Below are 23,066 nucleotides of genomic sequence, written 5' to 3'. Positions count from 1 at the left end.
AATTGAACAGCAAGTCCTAAAAATCTATTTATAGTCGTATTTTTTGGGAGGTGAATATTCCGAGGGGGCAGGAATTCGCCTTGCACCATTTAATTATTTTAATAACTTCGGTTTCAGGATATTCAAATTACCGATTTTAAATCTGTTGCAAATACCATGCACATGCATTCTTTTATTACATACATTTGTGTCTAGGAAAACAATTGACTTTTGTTGGAATTGCTTACTTATTCTACACTCTTCCTTCTTTTAACAGAAAAAGCCTTCAACATGTTCGGCTGATTTTTAAAAAGACACGGAGCATCAAAAAGACTCATCCGTAAGAAGTATGATTCTAAATTATTCCACACGTATCAATACCTTAGACCTTCAAACTAATTTGCGACTTAATTTAAATTTTCTAAAATATTTGGAAGAAATAGAAATTCATTTCTCCGTCTAGATTACCAATAACATTTGGTAAAAAAACAACAACAAAAAAAACAAGTGAATTATCTAAGCAAATGATATTCTTAGATTTAACACAGTTCAAAACCTAAGCAAACTAAAATCAATGCCTAAGAGGGATATTTCAACCAATGCTGGTTGAACAGGGGAAAATTTAGCGATAAGGCGACGTGTACAAATTGTAAAAAAAACGAGGAAAGGTCCTATTTACTCAGCTCATGTCTGAAGAAGTTCAAATATTCTTCTTCAACGACAAATTTCCGGCGATCGCCTCAGTTATTTAAGTCCATTGGCTTAAGTTGCGCAAGTTGTTTTCTTCTTTTCACTAATGTAGTTAACGGCAAGTATAATAGAAATTTCGACTCAACTGGTCAATTGGCTGTCTGGGAAAAATAAGAGCAAAAAGAGACATCCATTCGTTATTTTGGGCGGTTAGGTACAGCAACTACGATATACAAGATACTTTCCACATATATAATCATTTTATTACTATATAAATTGTACATTGATTAGTTGACATACATGCCACTTCAAACACCTAATCAGTTTCTGAAAGCTAAATACGAACCAAAAACGAAAACATTTGACATGTAATGTCGGGTTATAAAAAGGACGCATAAAGTTAATGCAGACAATTGTATAAACAAACACAATCTAAGGATCAGAAAATTTTCACGAAATGCACACAGTAATGAACAGGAAATGGAATACTTAAAACTTAAAGTACAATATTTTCCCAACTATACCCCCCCCCCTCAACCCCTAGGAAAAATTTGAAGACTCCTCGAAATGGTTTAGTCTGTAATGAGCTATGCACTAAAGCCTAGTTTTAAATGTAAAGTGTTATTCCTCCTTTATTGGGATTTATTCTCTAATTGTTCTTTTTATCCAGTGTTGTGTAAGCCAACCAACAAAACTGCTGAGACACCTTTTTTAACTGATCAGTAGTTGAAACATCAAAAAACCATTAATACATTGAAAATACACCAGCCTTGTTAGACAAGAACACTATTGTATTTTTGGACAAAAATAAAAAACGCAACTTAAGAATGAATAAACTGCGAAACAAAACCATAATGAAGAGAAAATACCGCGAGTGCAAGGTGACAAATAAAACCAGGCTTGATTTTAGATAGATCATTCAAACCAAGAAGACGGCCTAGTTTTACCTACCCAATTTTCCTTAGCAAAATTTCTGCCACCTAAAAGCCATGGGAAGAAATATGGTTAAACAATCAATTTTACAGCTAATATACGACACTGAGTGTTGAATAAAACACGACGATGGAATTAGAATTGGTCCTAAATAACTACCAAACGGGGCAATAGTCAACATTAACTAAGGCTTTGTGGCCGGCTTTTTTAAAGTTTAGGCTTTGAAATCGGTGAGTATGATCAGAGTGTCTAACAAAACGACAAGGAGCTTTTCTAATCAAACCACACAGTCTAATTATCAATTCACCCTCCTTGTCTCTCTGCGCACCACACAAAAAAATGAACAAAAACACTGTAATTATCGAACCACCTTCCTTGTCCCTTTGTCGACAACACAGATAATGTTTTACTCTGAACAAATACCTTACGTCCGATGCCAAAAATGAAAATCGCGACGATTTAAACCTCAAGCACGTCAACAAGAATCAGTTACGGAGGGGCGGGGGTAAAAACACAAAAACTCTGTTGAGCTTTTATATGAAAAAACATTCTAATGTCACTGTGACTGCCAGAATGACTTGTCCATCAAGGCAGTTACCTTCATATTTTCAAACTCGAGATAAACTTTTGCGAAAAGTACATGGAAAACAACACGCACCTTTTTCATTACCGGCAGATGAAGTCTTTACTTTCAAAGATTTACTTTAGCAGATGAAGTCGATACAATAGATAATTAACAGTTAACAAATTCCTTAGTTTGGACCCCGGCCTTTAAAATCTTTTTCAGTTTCAGATAAATCACAAGGATATAGTTATTGTTCAAATTATGGGTAGCTTTATCAATAAATCAAATACGCTAAATTTATTAATAAATTAAATAAAACGAATAAAAAATCGAAAAAATAATTTGATAACTGATAAATACATTTATAAGGATTAATCAAATTAATTATGTTAGTCTTAGTATTATTATTAGCTTTATTATTATATTTATATTATTTATTATACACTTTAATTTATTCACAGAATCATCTCAGTCTTATAAATATGTGATATCATCTTTTTTTTTTTTATTCTTAGCCCATGCAGGATACAAACCACCAGAACTGACAATAAAAATAAGAAATTTAAGGAATCAGTTGAGATTCACAAAATAGTCTGAAAGAGCCTATGAAATGATTAAATTAATGAAGTAACAAGATTAACTGAATAAAACTGATCACGTCCTGAATAAAGAGCTGATCACGTCCTGAATATACGAGCACCATTTGACATGAGCCTTATTGTATTTACGAACATGAGCGAGTAAATAATTTTGGATTATTTTACTGCCAACCAAAGGAATTGAACTTATTGGGAAGGCATTGCAGAAATGACGCCTAAAAGTTGAAAAAGATGGCGCAAATTAAAATATAAATTACCGATAAGCAATCCTTTTTAACCAACTTCTGATGAAATTTAAAGCGATTTCGAATTCAATACTGACTCAAATCAAGCGAATAAAATATTCTGGATTATGTATTATACCACCAAAAAAGAGAAAAAGAGTGAATTTATTCAGACGGAACTACATAAAAATGAAGCCTAGAAGTACCGAGAAACATACATGTTTAACCAACTTCTGACTAAAATAAGCGATTCAGTATTAAATTTTAAAAAATGCAATATTAAGCGTACAAAATAACACGTTCACGGCGGTGCCAAGCGGTCTTAATACATTGATAGATCACAGTTGCACGGATGCACAGCGTCAGTCCTGAAATAAAAACCAAACGATAAGCTGCCAGGCTTATAAAAGAATGCTCTAAAATGTTATAAATTTCACCAATTCTGCAAAAGAGAAATCTATAAAATGATTAACAAAACATGAGTGTTCTAAAAAAGCTACGTGTTATAAAGTGCAAACAGGGAAACGAGGGCGATATTTTGACCCGTGCACCAAACTGAGACAGATTGTGGTTCAAAAAGCGGTGTTACAAAAAATCAGTCTCCCTTTTGTGTATATGGTGCATATGGTGTATTGTGTATATGGTGCAATTCAAGGGAGGAATCTTTTTAATATATACTTGAGCAAGCATTAACTACTGAAATTTAGATGTATATCCTGAAAAGACAAGCTATATCCTGACAAACCACTTATCAATTTTCAAAATTTAATTTTCCGAATAAACATAGATATTTAATGAAACGTTTTATTGGCAGACATCTGTATATCTTGGCAGACGTCCACATATGGAAACTTTGACACACGAAGACAATTAACTTGTTAAGAAATTTGACAAGAATGTATGTTCTCCCTGAAGCCTATTGCTGACAATAGGTGGGAGCAAGGGGTCAGCTAAACCCGCGAATTTCCGCGGCGATTGTAGAGTCTTGGAAGTGAACCTTGACCCTCCACTTCTAGGTAGCGTAGAAAATCCACCAGCGCAACTCAATGTGGTGAAGGGGTGTAAACATCACTAAGCTTCACGCTGAGCCAGGTGTAGAAAACCCTGATATGACCAAGATAGGCCCAGGACTGCGCAAAGCCTCCATTTAGCTGAAGGTCCCAGGGACTTCTTGCTGCCCGTTTCAAAGCTGGCTTAAGCACTTCGCATAGACTTGAGAAGATGTATTAGTCCCAGTCACGTACTGGTTCTGGGACCATCGCTTTTCCTGAGGTCAAAATAATTTCAATAATTCAATGAGCATGAAAATTACAAGTTGGAACGTTACAGCATTCCATTTGTTGGAATGTTCAGCATATAATGTTTTTATTAGAAGATTTTAACACCCAAATCGGTAGAAATATGGATAAATGGTATCATAGTTTAGGTAAATTTTGTGAAGGAATAGAAAAGAAAAATGGCTACAGAACCCCGATATTTCGGAGGTATAACAATCTATATATATATAAATAAGTTGTATGTGTTATGTCTGTTACACTATGTCTGTTACGCCAGATTATATCTTCTATATATATAAAAATAAGTTGTATGTATTTTTGTGTTGAGGGTTTGCATATGACGTCTGAAAAATAAAGAAGAAAAAGAAAACAAACTAAAATGTAAAAACTGGGAATTGCATAAATATTTCGAAATATTTTGAGAATAGATTAAAGTAATTCAGATACTTAAAATTTTGAGGTTTATTATAAATTGTTGAGCTTTAGCATGTGAAGATTTTTCCAACTGTCAATGTTAGAATGAACACTGACTGACAGACCAACAGAATTTGCGATTGCTATATGTCACTTGGTTAATACGAAGTGCCATAAAAAGGTAAAAAACTAAAAAGAAAAAAAAAACTAAAAAAACTAAAAAAGCTGCAAAACTAAAAAAAAACTAAAAAAGAAACTATATCTATATCTATATATATAAAAATAAGTATGTCTGTTGACTGACGTCATGTTTGTGTGTCGACTGATATCATGTTTGTCGACTGACGTCATTATGAGGATTGAGCATTATTCCGTCATGAAGTTGTTTGTCGACTGACGTCATGTTTGTCAACTGACGAAATTACAGACCGGGACACAAATGACGACCGGGAAACAGGGAATATAAATGACGAACGGGACACTCAAAGAGAAATTACAGACTGGGACAGCGGGACACAAATAACGACCGGGACACAGGGAATATAAGTGACGACCGGGACACAGGGACACAACTACAACGGGGACGCCGGGGGGCACAAGGGGATATATAAATGACGACCGGGACACAGGAAATGTTCAATTAGCAATCACCATCAACAAGGCTTAAGGGCAATCATTAGAATAATGAGGTATAGATCTGAATACGGATTGTTTTCCCCATGGACAATTATATGTTGCATGTTCAAGAGTCGGTAAACCTGACAATCTATTTATATGCACAGACAATGGGACAGCGAAGAATGTTGTATATTCGCAAGTTTTACGTAGTTAAAAACATATATATATCTATCTATATTCACAGGTGGGACACGGGGACACATCTACAATGGCGCTTAACTAATATGGTGCGAAAAAAGCTAAAAAAGAAAAAACCTAAAAAGAAAAAACTTTAAAAAAAAGCAAAAAAATAAAAAAGGTAAAAAACTAAAAAGAAAAAATAGCTAAAAAAATAAAACAGCTGCAAAACTAAAAAAAAAAGAAAAACTAAAAAAGAAAAACTAAAAAAGAAACTATATCTATATATATATAAAAATAAGTTGTTTGTATGCATGTTTGTTTGTTTGTGGGTTTGCATATGACGTCATTATAAGTATATAAGGCTTTGTATATGACGTCATTATAAGATGACACTACAGACCGGGACACTGGGACACAAATGACGACCGGGACACAGGGAATATACAACTACAACGGGGACGCCGGGGGCACAAGGGGATATATAAATGACGACGGGGACACAGGGAATGTTCGATTTGCAATCACATTCAACAAAGCTCAAGGGCAATCATTAGAATAATGAGGTATAGATCTGAATACGGATCGTTTTTCCCATGGACAATTATATATTGCATGTTCAAGAGTCAATAAACCTGACAATCGACGCGCACGGGGGGCTTGGGGGGCGCGAAGCGCCCCCACCAACGAGGTGTTGGGGTGGCGCGAACCGCCACCCCAACAGCTAGTCTAGTTATAACCAAGACAGTATTTGGTCGTAAAATTATTTTAGTAAGTATTGTAGTAGTATTGTAGTAACATTATTGATTACGTTGTTGTAAACGAAGGACTGGCAGGACAATACAAGATACTAGGTTATATAGGAGAGCTGGCATTGATGTTAAAAGTAAAGATCACCACCTAGTAGTCTCTAGAGTTAGACTCCAGGATGAGAATTTGAGAGAAAGTTTCCATGAACAGTTAAATACTAAACTGGAGAGTTTAAAATTTGACAATGTAGACAATGGATGGAATTATTTTAGGAAAATAGTTTGTGAAGTCACTGATGATGTCTTAGGGAAAAAAGTTAGGAGCACAGCTAGGAATATTAGTGAAAGGGCCTTACAAACGAATAATACAAGAATTATCTGTGTGATAAATCATACGAAAATATCAGGAATGTAAAGAAAGTCGAGAAAGTATAAAAATGTGAACTAAAGAAGTGTGAAGTGGAGGCCATGGATGAAATAGCCGAAAATCTGGAAGATGAGGCCAGACAGCATAAAAATAAAATATTCTACTGGTGTGTTAGTAAGTTGAGAGGGAGTGGTCAATCCGGACTCGTCCCAGTTGAAAATAGGAACGGGCCACGAGATGGGAAGAATATTTTGAGAATGTGCTAAACCGTGATAAAGTTACAGGAAAATATACAATATGATTTTAGAAAAAGTGGAAGTACCTAGAGCTTTTAGGAAAACTGAAATTAAAGTTCGGTATAAGATAGGTCATAAGAATAGTGTGTTAATTATAGAGGCGTTAGCCTGGTTTATTTAGGTAGCAATTTAATTAGTATGGTAATAATTTTTAGACTGAGAGATGCTCTAGACAAAGTTTTGAAAACAGGGCGGTTATAGGAAGGGTAGAGGACGTGTCGACCACATTTTCCCTCTTAGGTTAATAATGGAGAAGCGCCTGAGTCACCAAACACCTTAGTCCTTAGTTTTATAGATTATGAGCAAGGGTTTGATTCAGCTAATAGGAGAGCTTTAGCGAAGGTCTTACCCTTGTATGGTATACCAGACAAATACATAAAAGTGATTAGTATTATGTACGAAAATTACATTGCTACGGTTAAGGTAGGAAATAGGCTTGGTAGCTGGTTTCGTATTAAATAAGAAGTTAAGCACGGTTGCGTTGTATCCCTATTTATATTGATCATTTTGATGAATTTTGTCTAGAGTAACAAAGGAAAGGCAATGGGAGAACACGAAATAAAATGGCGAGTTAAAGCTCTCTTGGACTTAGATTATGTTGATGATTTAAGCATCATAGATGAAGGTCTTAGCAAAATGAATGAACTTTTAGAGGTTTTGCGAGTTCAGCGAATGAGAATAGGTTTGAATATAAACGTTACGCAGACTAAGTTTCTAAGGCTAGGAATACGTAAAGAAGAAAAGATGATGCTGGGTAACGATAACATCGATTTAGTGGACAGCTTCAATTACTTAGGTATTATTATTAGTAAAGGTGGTGGGATTGAAACCAGCATTAACTTAGTATTTTTTTTTAAAGGGAAAGAGGGCCTTAGCATTTTCAACTCATATATCACGGCACGGTACGTGTCGCAAAATTTATACTACCCTGTCACGTATTTCAAATTCAAATAAGAAAAACTCAAAAATTAATTAAAATTTTAGTATGTTTTCCTGCTTCATACTTTTGCAAAAACTGGATTTGTATTTTTTCAAACGTTAAATTGAAAGAGATTTTTGAAAAAAATATAAAAATACGGTTTCCAAATGAAATTTGAAAAAATAAACAGGCAGAACTATATTGTTAATTATTGAATGAAAAATATGGGACAAAATGGAGGAAATAGTTAGAATTTTTAGATTTCGATGAACTTACTCTTGAACCTAGTCATGGCGCTGGTCTTGAACATCATTTCTTATATTTAAATATTAATATTTCTGATAATAATAAATTAAGTTTTAAAATGTATAATAAAACTGATGATTTCGATTTTGAAGTGTTTAGTTTCCCATTCCCTGAAAGTAATATACACTCAAATATCACATATTCGGCGTTTTTCTCACAGTTACTTCGATATGCAAGGATTTGTAGTAATTATACTGATTTTAAAAATAGATGTAAAATCTTAAGCCAAAAATTGATATTAATAGGTTTTTCTGCAAATAAATTAACTTGGCAATTTAAAAAATTTAGTTTTCATTATAACGAACTTTTAAATAAATACCAAAAGAATTATCTGGAAATATTTATAATTTTTGGTTAATTTTGTAGGTTCGCGAAAAGTTGATGCAGCGCCATCTATTTTGTGAATTGTGTATCTAAAAGAGCGGATTTTTCAAAAATAGCCACATGGAACTGATGAAATTTGTAATTGTTTAAGTTCATTCAGGTTTTTCGCAAAGAGTTAATATTTGTGATTTGGTAAAATTTATTACATTTAGTTTACCTACTGCTCCTAAACAGAGGAATATATTACAGGATAAACTTGTTTTGGTGTTACTTGGTTGTTCCACATTTGCTGTTTTTTTTGTTTTTTTTTCATAGGCATATATTTTGGGGGTGATACCTGACACGGGGATACCATGGGTATTCTGTGGTAGGCACAACACTTGACTGGGTAGAGAATTTAAAGTGCCGAAACCCTATAGGCAAGTGTATTCTCCTGATGAGCCCTTGTGTTGGGTTGCTGCCTCTGAATTATTTGTCTTTAATGTTTTTATTATTTGGTAAATGACGACTTATACTTATTGACGACATGACTGCCTGTCCATGGATTATTCTTTACGGTTGATTGTGTATGGCTATGCTGTTTTACCTATGTGATTGTATGGATGAGTAGCGTTAAGGCCTCATTCAAGTGCTAGTTTATATTAATCACTAATTTAGGAAAACAGTCTTCCTTTTCTCCTTCTGTCTCCCTTTTTTCTTTTTTTTTTCTTTTTTTTTAATGTGTTTGTGCTGTTGCATTGGAGATTTCTCTTTTCGTTTTGTATATATATATATATATATATATATATATATATATATATATATATATATATATATATATATATATATATATATACATATATATATATATGTAAATATATGTATATATATGTGTATATATATATATATATATATATATATATATATATATATATATATATATATATATATATAGTTTAACGCCGCCTTCTTCCACTAACTTTCAGTTTAAGAACTGTTCCACCCCCGCGGAGGGCCGATTATCCAGAATGATGAAATTGCACATATATACATTTATTATTGGATAGCACAAAAGAAGGGTTGCAAAAGAGGATAAGAGTTGAAAGAGTGAAATAATACCCTTGCACATGTTAACACATAAGAAATGTAGTTTAATCCTGGGTCCTACCCTTATTTTACCCACAGTAATGGAAACTACGCATGTGTGCTTTTATTACTACAAAAAAGGTTTAAAAAGAGGGTGAAAGTGGTAAGGGTGAATTAGTACCCATACATATATTAACACGTCAATAAATGTGGTTAAACCCCGCCCCTTCCCCTCTTTCATCCCGACTAATGAAAATTACAAACATGTACTTCATTACAGCAGAGCACACAAAGAGAGTTCCAAAAGAGGGTAAGGGTTTCAGTATTTTTGTCATCAAATTTTAGAAATATTTCGTGTCATCATCATTAAAATCAATAAAGTTATTCTAAACCCACTAAAAATACGGTAGAGTTTTTTCTAAGAGAGTGACAGTTTTGGTGTTCTTGTTGGCAAGTTTAAAGGATATTTTCTATCTTTGCTTCTAAAATCAATAATTTACTAAGACTAATTTTTGAGGAAGCGGGAGGGCATTTACTCACTTTTATGCAATAAATAAACAACTAATTCAAACTCATCACTATATCACAAATTCTACAATTTAACTAAAATTACCTAGCATCAGAAGAAGGTACCACAGCCAGCGGTTCTCATCCGAAATAAGGTCAGTATGTTGTTTGACAATCAAGGCCCATTTGACAAGTGACAGGCCCAATCCAGAAAGAGCTCCATATCTGCCAGCAATACTTTGACAAACACAGGTGCAAAGCAGAAAACCAACCCAGTTGAAAAGGAATGTCACTGCAAAGGATTAAGGTGGGAATAAACAATATTATCATAAAAAACCACTTGCCCCATCCAGCATTTGGCGTTTCTCGACGTTTATTTTTTTAAAGTGTAATCATAAGGTAGATTACTGTAATTAGCACAATCAACAAGATTCGTATTAATAACTGTTCTGATATTAATTTCTGGAAAGAGCACAATGACAAAGTTTAAAAAATGTCAAGAAACAGCAAACTTTAGATGTCACTGGTGATTTGTTAGACACTAGCGCCAGTTCTTTGGTGGCAGTTTATAGAAAAGAGATGAATATTGCAAAGGAGAGTGTCGTCCATCAATTGTAAGAACTGAAAGATAGCATAAATAATCCTTGCAATTATTCAAAAAGATAATTATCTATCTTATATTTATCTTAAATTATTCAACAAAAGACACAGGAATGTGTGAAAATTTGACACTTCGATAAGGCTTTCAATTTAAAAAGTAGACGGTCTTGACTTTCGATAAAAAAAAGCAATATATTCTGAAAATCTACTTCACAATAGACCGTTTTCAAATCGACTGCTGTAACTTATCAACTTTGTGAAACCAATCGTCCACAGTTGTTTCACAGCAGTTTTACAGAACTTTTCGTCCGGCGAAAAATTATCGTCCATGGTGGGAACTGAAAGACATCTTAAACTATCAATCAGAATAAAGGACTCAGGAATATATAAAAATTTAACATTTTGACAAGACTTTAATTTTAAAAAGTAGACAGTCTGGACTTCCAATAAAAAAAATACAATATGTTCTGAAAAATCTACTTCACAATAGACCATTTTCAAATCGACTGTTGTAGATTTTCGATTTTGTAAAACCAATCGTCCACAGTTGTTTCACAGCAGTTTTACAGAACTTTTCGTCCGGCGAAAAATTATCGTCCATGGTGGGAACTGAAAGACATCTTAAACTATCAATCAGAATAAAGGACTCAGGAATATATAAAAATTTAACATTTTGACAAGACTTTCATTTTAAAAAGTAGACTGTCTGGTCTTCCCATAAAAAAAATACAATATGTTCTGAAAAATCTACTTCACAATAGACCGTTTTCAAATCGACTGCTGTAACTTATCAACTTTGTGAAACCAATCGTCCACAGTTGTTTCACAGCAGTTTTACAGAACTTTTCGTCCGGCGAAAAATTATCGTCCATGGTGGGAACTGAAAGACATCTTAAACTATCAATCAGAATAAAGGACTCAGGAATATATAAAAATTTAACATTTTGACAAGACTTTAATTTTAAAAAGTAGACAGTCTGGACTTCCAATAAAAAAATACAATATTTTCTGAAAAATCTACTTTACAATAGACCATTTTCAAATCGGCTGTTGTAGATTTTCGATTTTGTAAAACCGATCGTCCACAGTTGGAAAACAGTAGTTTTACAGATATTTTCACCTGGGGAAAAATTTGTGTCTATCAATGGTATGAACTGAAAGACAGCTTAAATTACCCATCAGAATAAAGGACTCAGGAATATGTGGAAATTTTACAGCTTAAAAGACAACTGAAAGACAGCTTAAATTATCCATCTAATTATCCAAGAAAGATAATTATCTAATGTATAATTATCGTAAATCATTAAATAAAGGACTCAGGAATGTGTGAAAAATTTTAGTTGTCACAGAACTAAAGGGAAAGTTTTAGTGTTTTGCTGTCACAATACAGGAATTTTGGCTCTTCATAACGATATTAGTTCCATTATCGTATGTTGTTTCTCTTTTTTTTTGGGGGGGGGGGGGCATTTGACGAACGAGAAAGACAACATTAATAATTCTCTCCAAGTTCGGAAACTGGAAAAAACATCTAATATTTCAAATGCATGCTTAGCAACTACTATTTGTGACAATGGATTCACTTCTTGACATTCTAACCTGGGTAAATCGAAACACTAAAAAATTGATAAAAAAAACAACTAAAATAGCACAACAAAAATTTTCATTATCTCAAAACACATCTTGGAGCAATAGTTCCATTGACAGTGCAGCGCTCCGCACCAAAAAAAACAGAAAAATCCTAAATTGGGCGTATTTTTATTTTATAAACACTTGGTTTGTAGCTATAATTCAGCGTTTCTTTGGACCCATGTTTATATTTTATGAAAGTATGCAGATTTACTTAGATTGATATATATTTATTAATTTACAATCAACAAATAATGATAAACAATAAGAGCCATACAACCCCCCCCCCCTCTCTCCTCCATGCTCTACGGCAAAGAATACAAGGAGATAAAGCTTCAAAAGGGATTTGTTTTTTCATCATACAAATGAGTATGAAGGCACTAGACCCTTAAAGTCCAAACCGGCGGTGCGGATTTTCGTTTCTTGGCCCTTCAGCCAGGAAGTGCAATGGGGGGTTGGGGGCCAGCCATCTTGTGCTTTCGCACACCCTTCCTGCTTACCTTCCCCAGATTTCTCCCAGTACCCATTTAGAGCTGGGTCGACTCTGGCTGAGCTTACAGAGTCAAGCCACTGACCTCCGTCCCAAATCAAGTAACTGGCTACGACAGGGATCGAACCCGTGCCCCCTCGGCAAAGAATTTTCAAACCAATGCGCCATCCACTTAGCCATCATATAGTTTTTTCATCATATAGTGTCACTTAACAAAAGAGTATAACTTTTTACTGACTGAGTTTTGTTTTGTCCACAAGATTTAATTTTCACGAGACCAAACTTGCCAACCCGATGGTAACATTTAACATTAGAAACAGGTTCGGCTGTATATTGGCAAAAACCAAGTATCTGCATTTTTATAGATTTCAATATAATAGCAAAATAGTAATTTTTCCTATTTAGATGAAAACAAACATATGAAGATATGGAACTTCGTTGATATGTTTTCCAAGAGCTCCGTTTTCAGGCCTCCAACATTCAACGCGGAGTTCGACGCAGGTTGTGCAGATTATCGTTTTAAGTACCGTGTTCAATACAGGTCTGGGTCTTTTAAGAACCCATGTTCAACCATACTACTCTGGCGCGTTACAATTTGAAGAACCGTATTCAACAAGCTTTCAACTCGTAAGATGAAAACAATTTAAAATTTGGCTTGGTTAAACACGGAGAACCTGAAAACAACTTTTTGTCCAACCCGCTCCAAACGCGGTTCAAACCCGGTACCTGAAAACATACTTAAGGTCTTTTTCTTGCTGTATTTGCGATTACTTTTTTGTTGAACATAGATGCTAGGTTTTGTGATTCTACTATGTCCATGCTAGATTTGGTTGACAGGTGAAACCTGTCTTAAAACTATATATATTTGGTTGTGTCTGAGAAAGTATAGCTGATTAAAAAAATTCTGAATTCGTCACTGGACTCGCCATGCCAAGATAGTTTAAATTCAAATATTCACAAAGATGCTAGTTTCTGCCAAAGGACAACAGCTTCGAAACAATCATTAAAACAACCCTACAGTTCCTGCTTTGAACAGCTACCTACACCTAGCATATTCTGACTAAGACGGCACTGATCCGTTTCTTCTGGCGCACTCATTTCTTTTTTTTTTAAATAAACTAGTCAATTAGGTAAATGATTGGCGCTCTTGCCACATCCCCCCCCTCGAGATTTTCTCTAGATCTGCTTTGGGACTAGGAAATTAATTTACTAAAATGCATATTCAACAGGGGGCCATCAGGAGTTTCTAGTCAATTAATTGGAATATACAACCAACCAGGAATGTGCATTTTCACTAGGAATTCAAACTGTATGCCATGTAGCAAGCATATTGGCCTTCCAATGGGTTCCAGTGTCAAATCAATCAACTCTCGTGTTTGCAAATCTAGGCAAAAAGTTGCAAACAGCATGTGGACTTCTTTTTGTTGCAAAGCATGAAACACAAGACGTATTACAGCTCTTTAGAGTCTACAGCTCGTTCGCATTTCAGGTCGCCTTTGTTTTTACCTCTTTTTTGGCATATTTGTATAAGCACTAACAAAAAAGCGCCTTTTCTATGTGTTTCAGATCCGCGGAAAATGTCCCTTGGAGTTCTACTATGGTCGGGGAATACGCAGCTAGTTGCCACTTAAGTCTGGCTGGATCTCTGACTGTAGCTAATTTTTACTGTTAAGGATTTTCAAAAAGACTAGAACAGTCTCATTTAGTCTATCATTTTAACATTTGTCAGAAACCAACCGGTTACCGCTGCCTAAAACATGGTTTCTGGCTGCATGTTTCCGACCTATGTATAAGCTACGGTGTAAGACAAAAATCAGGTAAATGTCGACATTCACCGGTGAATGTCCGAAACTCCTTTTTATCTGCTCGGATTCAGTCAGTTTTGCAAGTCTTATGCAAGGTTTCATGGTAAAAGTTAAAGTTAGGTTATATTAAGTTATAAATATCAGAAATGGGCTAGAAACCTAACCTAACCTGTTGCATAAAAATGACCAAGCGGGTAATAAAATTAACATTTTTATAACGTTTAGTTTATCTTTCATTTGCGTTGGTTTATATAAGTCATTTTTATGCACTTTTTCTATTTTCCTCCTCTTTTACATTTGCTTATGTTTAATTTTGTTATATTTGTTTATGCCATTCTAAAACCGTAATTTATTCAATAAAAAAAGTCATTCATACTGAAAAATAATGCAAGTCAATAAAGAGACATTACCCAAAAAAGCGAGAAGAAAAATAAAATCTGTTCCAAGGACCATGTCTGAATTAGGACGTCGGGGAGCATTACTGTCAACGGAAAATACTGTCACAGCAGAGGACCTTACAGCTCTGGGTTCTCCATCCATATTTACCTGCAAGAAAAAAAAATAGATCAGAATTTGTCAATATGATCCCCGCATTCAATATAGCTTATTACAATTGATTTTGACAACTAAGAGCCGAGAAAACTATTCTATTTGCAATGAGTTAGTTTTCATTGGCTGTCAATAATGAAAATCAATGGTGAAATTGAATCAATTAAAAGTTATCATTGAATACAGGACCTGTAAAAGAAACAAAAATCAGGATTGGTTTCTAATTTGTTACTCCATGATAAAAGCAGATATTATTACGTTATTTATAACCCAATAATAACAAAAATGCAAATAGCGGGGTAAAACATAAAAAAGAAGAAAATCACTTATTATGAAAAATATTTACTTTCAAGACAATGGAACGGATAAAATTTATTTTTTCGAATATCCGACAGCATACTACTTAGCACAGTAACTTTACTGAATAGCCTATATCAATCATCCTTTATAAAGACCAAATAAAACTATGACAAACATATGACAAATAAGGCTATGGTGACAAAAATAAAACGATGTCAACTATAATCCACTTCCCCCAGTAAACCAGTTTACCCCCCCCCCCCAGATGAAATTGATTGTCTTCAAAATGTTATCAAAACTAAGATAAGTCTATATAATTCAAGCATCCATAGAAACAGTTCGGATTCTTTAGAATACCTTTACCTTTACGGTACTATATGGGTCATTTTTTTTTTAATTCCCATTTTCAATTATTTTGGGAAAATTGAATCCAGCTTTGACCCCCAACCCCTGGTTTTGAGAAAATTACGCCGCTGAAAAGATGTTTAATACCATTAAGATTTTTAGTTCCAACAAAAAGAAACATACAACAAATATACATACAGCTACATGCTCACATAATAGTCAGCAGAAACAATCAACATCAAATACAAGGCTCTATGGCTGGGAATACAAGAAGATAAAAACGAGAAAAACACATACACAGAATAACATCAGCAAAAACATCAACGTCAAACAACTCCCTGCAAGGCCTTATGGCCAGAATTGTGGGAGAAAAAAAAAGCTCAAAAAATGAAACACCCATCCACGACTTTCCCTCGGAAACCTAGCCAGTACACATTTCTTTACAAAACTATCAAACTAACCCAAGGTTCCAGCTAGAACTAGAGATGTCAACCGCACGTGGGTGTTGAAGAAATAATAATAATAATAAAGATAGAATTACTAAAGAGAAATTTAAATGAATTAACCAGAGATCAAAAACCCTCTTACAATCCCTCTAAAGGTACTAAACGAATAACACTTTCTGGCCAGCTCAGGTAAGGTATTCCAGTCAGTATGAGAAGCAGTCAGGGGTTGAAATCCGATCTGACAGATGGACTGAATGGAATCCAAATATTATCAAAATTACAAAGATGACATGCAAAATAGTATGAGACAAACAGATGGTCTAATTTTAAGGGCGAGCGGAATATAACCGAGTAATTGAATAAAAACAAATGACACGCATGAAATAATATAAGGTGAATTCAAATCAAGCAACGGGTTATTAATAGAACTATTCGTGTCAATAATGAGGTTCCTTGCCTTACCATACACCCTAGAGAATGTTATCAGAAGGGAAGAAAATGTCAACACCAATATAAGTGACATATTACATAACAAAAACTAGTTTTTTTAACTGAAAGTAAGGAGCGACATTAAAACTTAAAACAACAGAAATTACTCCGTATATGTAATGGGTTGTCCCCTCCGCAATCCCTCGCTCTTTAAAAGCTAAAGCTTTTAATTGTTTTAAAAGCAGAATTGTGGCAAAGAGTCAAACTTTAGCGTAAAGAGCGAGGGATTGCGGAGGGGACAACCCATTTCATATACGGAGTAATTTCTGTTTGTTTTAAGTTTTAATGTCGCTCCTTACTTTCAGTTAAAAGACTAGTTTTTTTTATGTAGTTTCTGAACGTTTTTGAATTAATGCATGTTTGATTTTGGCTCTCCACACATAAATTATTAAAATGAAATTTGCATATTAATTCCTTTTTTGGCTAAATGGCTTTCTCTTAGTTTTGATCAGACGATTTTGAGAAATAAGGGGTGGGGAAGGAGGCCTAGTTGCCCTACAATTTTTCGGTTACATAAAAAGGCAACTATAAATTATAATTTTTAATGAATGTTTTTATTAGTAAAAAATACACGTAACTTAAGAATTAACTTACGTAACAATTATATTCTTAAATTTTTATTATGTATATGAGGGGGTTTGTACCCTCGTTAATACCTCGCTCTTTACACTAAATCGTAAGTTTTGTCCCAATTCTTTAAGAATGACCGCCGTAGAATAAACAGTTGAAATTACTAAAAATACTATAGCATAAAGAGCGAGTTATTTATCTCCTCCTAAATACCTCGCTCTTTATGCTAAAGTATTTTTAGAACCCCTCATATGCGTAATAATCTTTGTTCGTTTTAAGTTTCAATGCTACTCCTTGCTTTCAATTGAAAAAACTTTTCCATGTTTATTTTTTCATTGTTTTTTTATGGTAATTTTTGAAAATCCTGCGCCCTTTTCATTGAATTTCTGTTCCCCCATGACATATTTCTCCAAGGAGAGATCCTCCCACATAGCCCCCTCCCCTCAACCCTACCCCAAAACCAAAACAATCCCCCTGAAAACGTCTGTACACCTAACCATTATTAAATGTAAACACTGGTCGAAGCTTGTAACTTGCAGCCCCTCCCCCAGGGACTGTGGGGGAGTAAGTCATTCCCAAAGACATAGTTATTATGGTTTTTGACTATGCGGAACAAAATGGCTATCTCAAAATTTTGATCTGTTGACTTTGGAGAAAAATGAGCGTTGGAGGGGGCCTAGGTGCCCTCCAATTTTTTTGGTCACTTAAAAAGGTCATTTTTTCAGGCTCGTAACTTTTGATGACAAAGACTAAATTTGAGGAAACTTATATATTTAAAATCAGCATGAAAATTTGATTCTTTTTATGTATATTTTAGCATCAAAATTCCGTTTTTTAGAGTTTCGTTTACTATTGAGCCGGGTCGCTCCTTACTACAGTTCGTTACCACGAACTGTTTGATAAGGGAATTGAACTGTCAAACAAAATTTTTAGAATCCACCAAGGAAAAATATACTTAAGCTTTCTAAGAATTGCAAGATTCCTAGATATTTTAATTGCAATTTGACAAAATGTAATGCCTGAAGGAGAGATTCTCATCAAGCAAAATGCCCTAGACCCGAACATAATAATCACTATGTCTACTAAGAGAACCCCTTGAAAGATGAGTTTCTGAAAGCTGGGGGCACGCCTGAGAAATTTGGGAGAAAATCAGGAAGCTAGATTTAGCAACACTCGATATCAGGTAATTAGAATGAAATCACAACACTACTCTCTCGAAAAATACGCTAAACTTAATACAGATCTCAGGCTCTGTTCTGGCAACAGTGCCACTAGCTGTATACATTTTCTTTTTCACAGATGTATTAAATTTTCTTATCATTTTGAAAAAAACTTAAATAAGATATACCTACATACCAACCTTAGAGAGGGACAGAATTATATAATTGTTCCTTATCCAATGTAGGACACTAATCCTAAGAAAATTAGACTCGTTTATTCACGTTTTCTAGGGTTTGAATTAGTTTGTTTTTAACCGAAATCTAATAACAAGGACTGTTTCTGCCATACTTGAGAGACTTCTACTCCCTATGCTACAAAACCTGTATATTTAGCTAATACTCTTTTGTGAATAATGGTTCTTTCATAGGCTTTCATTTGTATGCCAAGGCCCAACTGTCCATAATGTCATGCTTATTTCACGCTTTTTAACAAATACCCCCCAAATTTTAGAAAGGGCATCCACCTCATTTATGTGTGTAGCAGTCACTAATAAATATTTGAAAGGATATAAATTATAAGGAAAATATAAGAGCATCATAAAAAAAATACAAACTCACATTTTGCTGTACTTCTTGTGCCTTTTCTCTTGCAACCTGATCATAAGATGGCAACACTGTGCTTTCTTCGTAAGCAGGTGGAGCTGACATTTCATTCTTAGGAACAGCTCCTTCCATCAGTTCATCATATGCTGGCGGAGCTATCCCCATGGGAGCCTAAACGAACAAAAAAATTAATAACGAATTGTAGTAAAAAATTGTAGTTTTTACTAAGGAACTGTAAGTAAAGAGCAACCAATACTAATTGCAACTAAAACTGGAAAAAAATAGACTCCCTCTTCAGCACCTCGCTCTTTACGCTAAGTATAAATTTTGTCCCAATTCTTTAATAACGACTCTTGAAACACAACAGTCGTTTTATTAGAACAAAATGTAAATTTTTTAAAACTGCAGAAAAACTTGTTTATTTAGTTTTTTTTTTTAATTTAGTTTTCTTTATTTAATTCTTCCATAGGTAGCCTACATATTCTTACAATAATCTTACAATAATAATTAAGAGTTGTATACATGAATTGTTTTCAAGATCACAAGAGCTAAGAGCTCATATGGCACTCACTTGTGACAAGGTCAGAAGAGCCAAGAGCTCATATGGTATGAGCTCTAGCAAAATTCTAAGAATCAATAGATTGCTTTGAAAGGAAAATCAGAGGCTTAATGCCGGTCGGGATTTAAAATAAGAGCTCTGAGTCACGAGGTCCTTCTAAATATCAAAATTCATTAAGATCCGATCACCCACTCGTAAGTTAAAAATACCTCAATTTTTCCTCTCCTTTAGCCCCCCAGATGGTCGAATCGGGGAAAACGACTATATCAAGTTTTTTGTGCAGCTCCCTGACATGCCTACGAATTCTCAGCGTCCTAGCACGTCCAGAAGCACCAAACTCGCCAAAGCACTGAACCCCACCCCGCAACTCCCCCAAAGAGAGCGGATCCAGTTCGGTTACGTCAATCACGTATCTACAACATTTATAAGCGTTTTCCAAGATTTCCGGTTTCCCCCTCCAACTCCCCCAATGTCAACAGATCTGGTCGAGATTTGGAATAAGAGCTCTGAGACAGGAGTTTCTTCTATATGTCAAATTTCATTAAGATCCGGTCATCCCTTCTTAAAAATACCTCAATTTTTCTATTTTTTCCAAATTCACAACCCCCAGCTCCCCCAAAGAGAACGGATCCGTTCCGATTATGTCAATCACGTATCTATAACTTGTGCTTATTCTTCCCACAAAGTTTCATAGCGATCTCTCCACTCTAAGCGTTTTCCGAGATTTCCGGTTTCCAACTCCCTCCAGTGTCACCGGATCTGGTCAGAATTTAAAATGAGAGTTCTAAAGCACAAGATCCTTCTAAATATCAAATTTCATTAAAATTTAATCACCCGTTCGTAAGTTACAAAAAATCTCATTTGTTTCTGATTTTTCGAATTACTCTCCCCCCCCACTCCAACAAAGAGAGCGGATCTGGTCCGGTTGTGTCAGTCACGTATCTTGGACATGTACTTATTCTTCCCACCAAGTTTCATCCTGATCTCTCCACTTTAAGCGTTTTCCAAGATTTCCGGTCCCTCCCCCCCATGACACTAGATCCGGTCGGGATTTAAAATAAGAGATCTGAACTACGAGTTCCTTCTAAATACCAAATATCATTAAGATCCCATCACTCCTTCGTAAGTTAAAAACACCTATTTTTTTAGAATTAACCCTTCCCCCCCCCCCAACTCCTCCAAAGAGAGCGGACCCCTACCGGTTATGTCAATCACGTATCTAGGACTTGCGCTTATTTTTCCCACCAAGTTTCATCCCGATCCCTCCACTCTAAGCGTTTTCCAAAATGTTGGGTCCCCCCAACTCCCCCCAATGTCACCGGATCCGGTCGGGATTTAAAATAAGAGCTCTGAGACACGATATCCTTCCAAACATCAAATTTTCTTAAGATCCGATCACCCCTTTTTAAGTTAAAAATACCTCATTTTTTCTTATTTTTCTGAATTAACCCCCCCCCCTCCCAACTCCCCCAAAGAGAGCAGATCCGTTCCGGTTATGTCAATCACGTATATAGTGACTTGTGCTTATTTTTCCCACCAAATTTCATCTCGATCCCTCCACTCTAAGCGTTTTCCTCAGCGTTGTTAGCCCCCCGCGCTTCCCAATTCTCCCCAGTGTCACCGGATCCGGTCGGGATTTAAAATAAGAGATGAGACACGATATCCTTCCAAACATCAAATTTCATTAAGATCCGAGCACCCGTTCGTAAGTTAAAAATACCTCATTTTTTCTAATTTATCCGATTTAACCGTCCACTTGGTAGATAACAAGTGCCATAAAAATGGCTGTATTCAAAACAAGCCTTTTTATGTCAGGTTTGGAACTAGGGCTTAACCCCCATTTTTAGCATCTTGTGTCTATTTCATGGCGACTTTTTTAATTTGGGGAGTTTAACTCAATAAAAATCGATACTTTAATGCCGTAAAATAGAAATTTACAATAGACGTTTAGGCTCATCTAATCTTGCTCATATGCTACTTGATGATTTGGCTAGACAAATTTCTTGTTAAAGCATCCATGTTTCAAAATTTTAGATATTTGCCAAGAAAATGCTGTCTTTTCTGTAAAACACCCTCTTATTGTTGACAGATTTACTAGACAAATTGAGTCACAAAATTGATGTTACAGATGTTTACAATGCAAAATTTTATTGCCCTCTTGCACTTTTAATCCAATTGCACTCGTAAACCAATGGACAAAAATATATTTTGTTTAATTTAACAAACGGTTTATGATAATAGCTTATTATATATAATAGCTTGAGCCAGATAATAGCTTGCATTTCAAACAGTTAGTGGTAAGAAACTGTAAGTAAGGAATAGCTCAGCTCAATAGTAACAGAAACTCTAGTTTTGATATCAATAGATACATCAAAAGAACTAGCGTACTTTGCTTATTCTAAATATATAAGATTCATCAAGTTCAGTGTTACCCATTAAAAGTTTCGAGCCTGGGAAAATTTGTATGATTTTTAAAAATAGGGGGAAAATATCCCCTTTAATTCAAAGAATCCTAATGGAATTCACGCCATCAGATTCAGCGTGCTGAAAATCACGCCATCAGATACAGCATACGTATTGAAATAATAGCTCTAGAAAATCGGGAGAGGATTCATTCGAACGCAAATTCAGAGTGATACTGCCCTTTTAAAGTGGCCAAAGAGATTGGAGGTCAACTGGCCCCCCTCCCATGCCTATTTTTCCCCAAAGTTATCTGATCAAAAATGTTGAGATAGCCATTTTGTTTAGTGTAGTGGAAAGATCAAATAACCAGGTCTTTAGGGATAAAATGACCCCCACAGTCTGTGGGGAGATGCCTGTAAGTTATTAAATTTGCCCAATGTTTATACATAGTATTGGTTGTTGCAAAGTATACAGAAATTCTTTGGGGGGAGGGGGGGATTTTGTGCTTGGGGTGGATTTCCATAGGGAGAATTTCCTGGGGAGGGAAATTTCCGGGGGGCGGGCGAATTTTCCATGGGAAATTTTAATCTGGGGGATTTCACAGAATTCCTATGCGAAATTCTTTTTAAATGTCTTACAATCTCTTTGCCAACTCAATTTTGCATGTAGAGATGTTCTGGGGGAATTTGTCGGAGGGCTATTTTCCACGTGTTTTAATTTCAGCAAAAATTTCCACGGAAGGAATCATTTCCGGAGTGATTGAGAAACCAATTAGAGATTAACTCTTTTTCAAATGAAAGTATGCTAAGAAAAAATTTTCAGGCTGAAATTTCTGCAAGAAATTTTACAGGGAGGAGGATTTTCAGCGAGGATGGAACTGTCTAGAGGGAATTCGATGGGGGGTGGGGGGGGGGTATATTTCATGGAGTTTATTTGAAAAATGATCAGAAATTAAATAAAAAGGCAAATTTTTTTTACAGAAAGTAAGGAGCAACATTACCCAAAACAAACAGAAATTATTCCGTATATGAAGGGTTGCCTCCTCCTCAATACCTTGCACTTTACGCTAAAGTTTGACTGACTTTTTCATTTTTTTTAAATGGCTACTGAAG

At 35.0% G+C, this 23,066-nt stretch overlaps 1 protein-coding gene across 3 annotated transcripts in view; it reads right to left on the bottom strand.

Annotated features, from left to right (window-relative positions):
• Window positions 1–910: 910 nt before the first annotated feature.
• LOC136043249 (NEDD4 family-interacting protein 1-like) overlaps window positions 911–23,066 on the bottom strand; it is a 43,862-nt gene continuing 21,706 nt past the window's right edge. For all 3 annotated transcript variants that reach the window (XM_065728182.1, XM_065728192.1, XM_065728187.1), the window contains exons 3-6: window positions 19,008–19,163; window positions 14,941–15,076; window positions 10,116–10,301; window positions 911–3,358 (exon numbers count right to left, since the gene is read on the bottom strand). In XM_065728182.1, coding sequence (XP_065584254.1) covers window positions 3,270–3,358; window positions 10,116–10,301; window positions 14,941–15,076; window positions 19,008–19,163 — 567 coding nt within the window. In that variant the 3' untranslated portion in view covers window positions 911–3,269. The remainder of the gene's footprint in view (window positions 3,359–10,115; window positions 10,302–14,940; window positions 15,077–19,007; window positions 19,164–23,066) is intronic.

Source organism: Artemia franciscana, chromosome 2 (assembly GCF_032884065.1).
Source record: "Artemia franciscana chromosome 2, ASM3288406v1, whole genome shotgun sequence".
NCBI classification, from domain to species: Eukaryota; Metazoa; Arthropoda; class Branchiopoda; order Anostraca; family Artemiidae; genus Artemia; species Artemia franciscana.
Note: the sequence above shows the minus strand (reverse complement) of the source record. Positions and strands in the feature narration are given on the sequence as shown.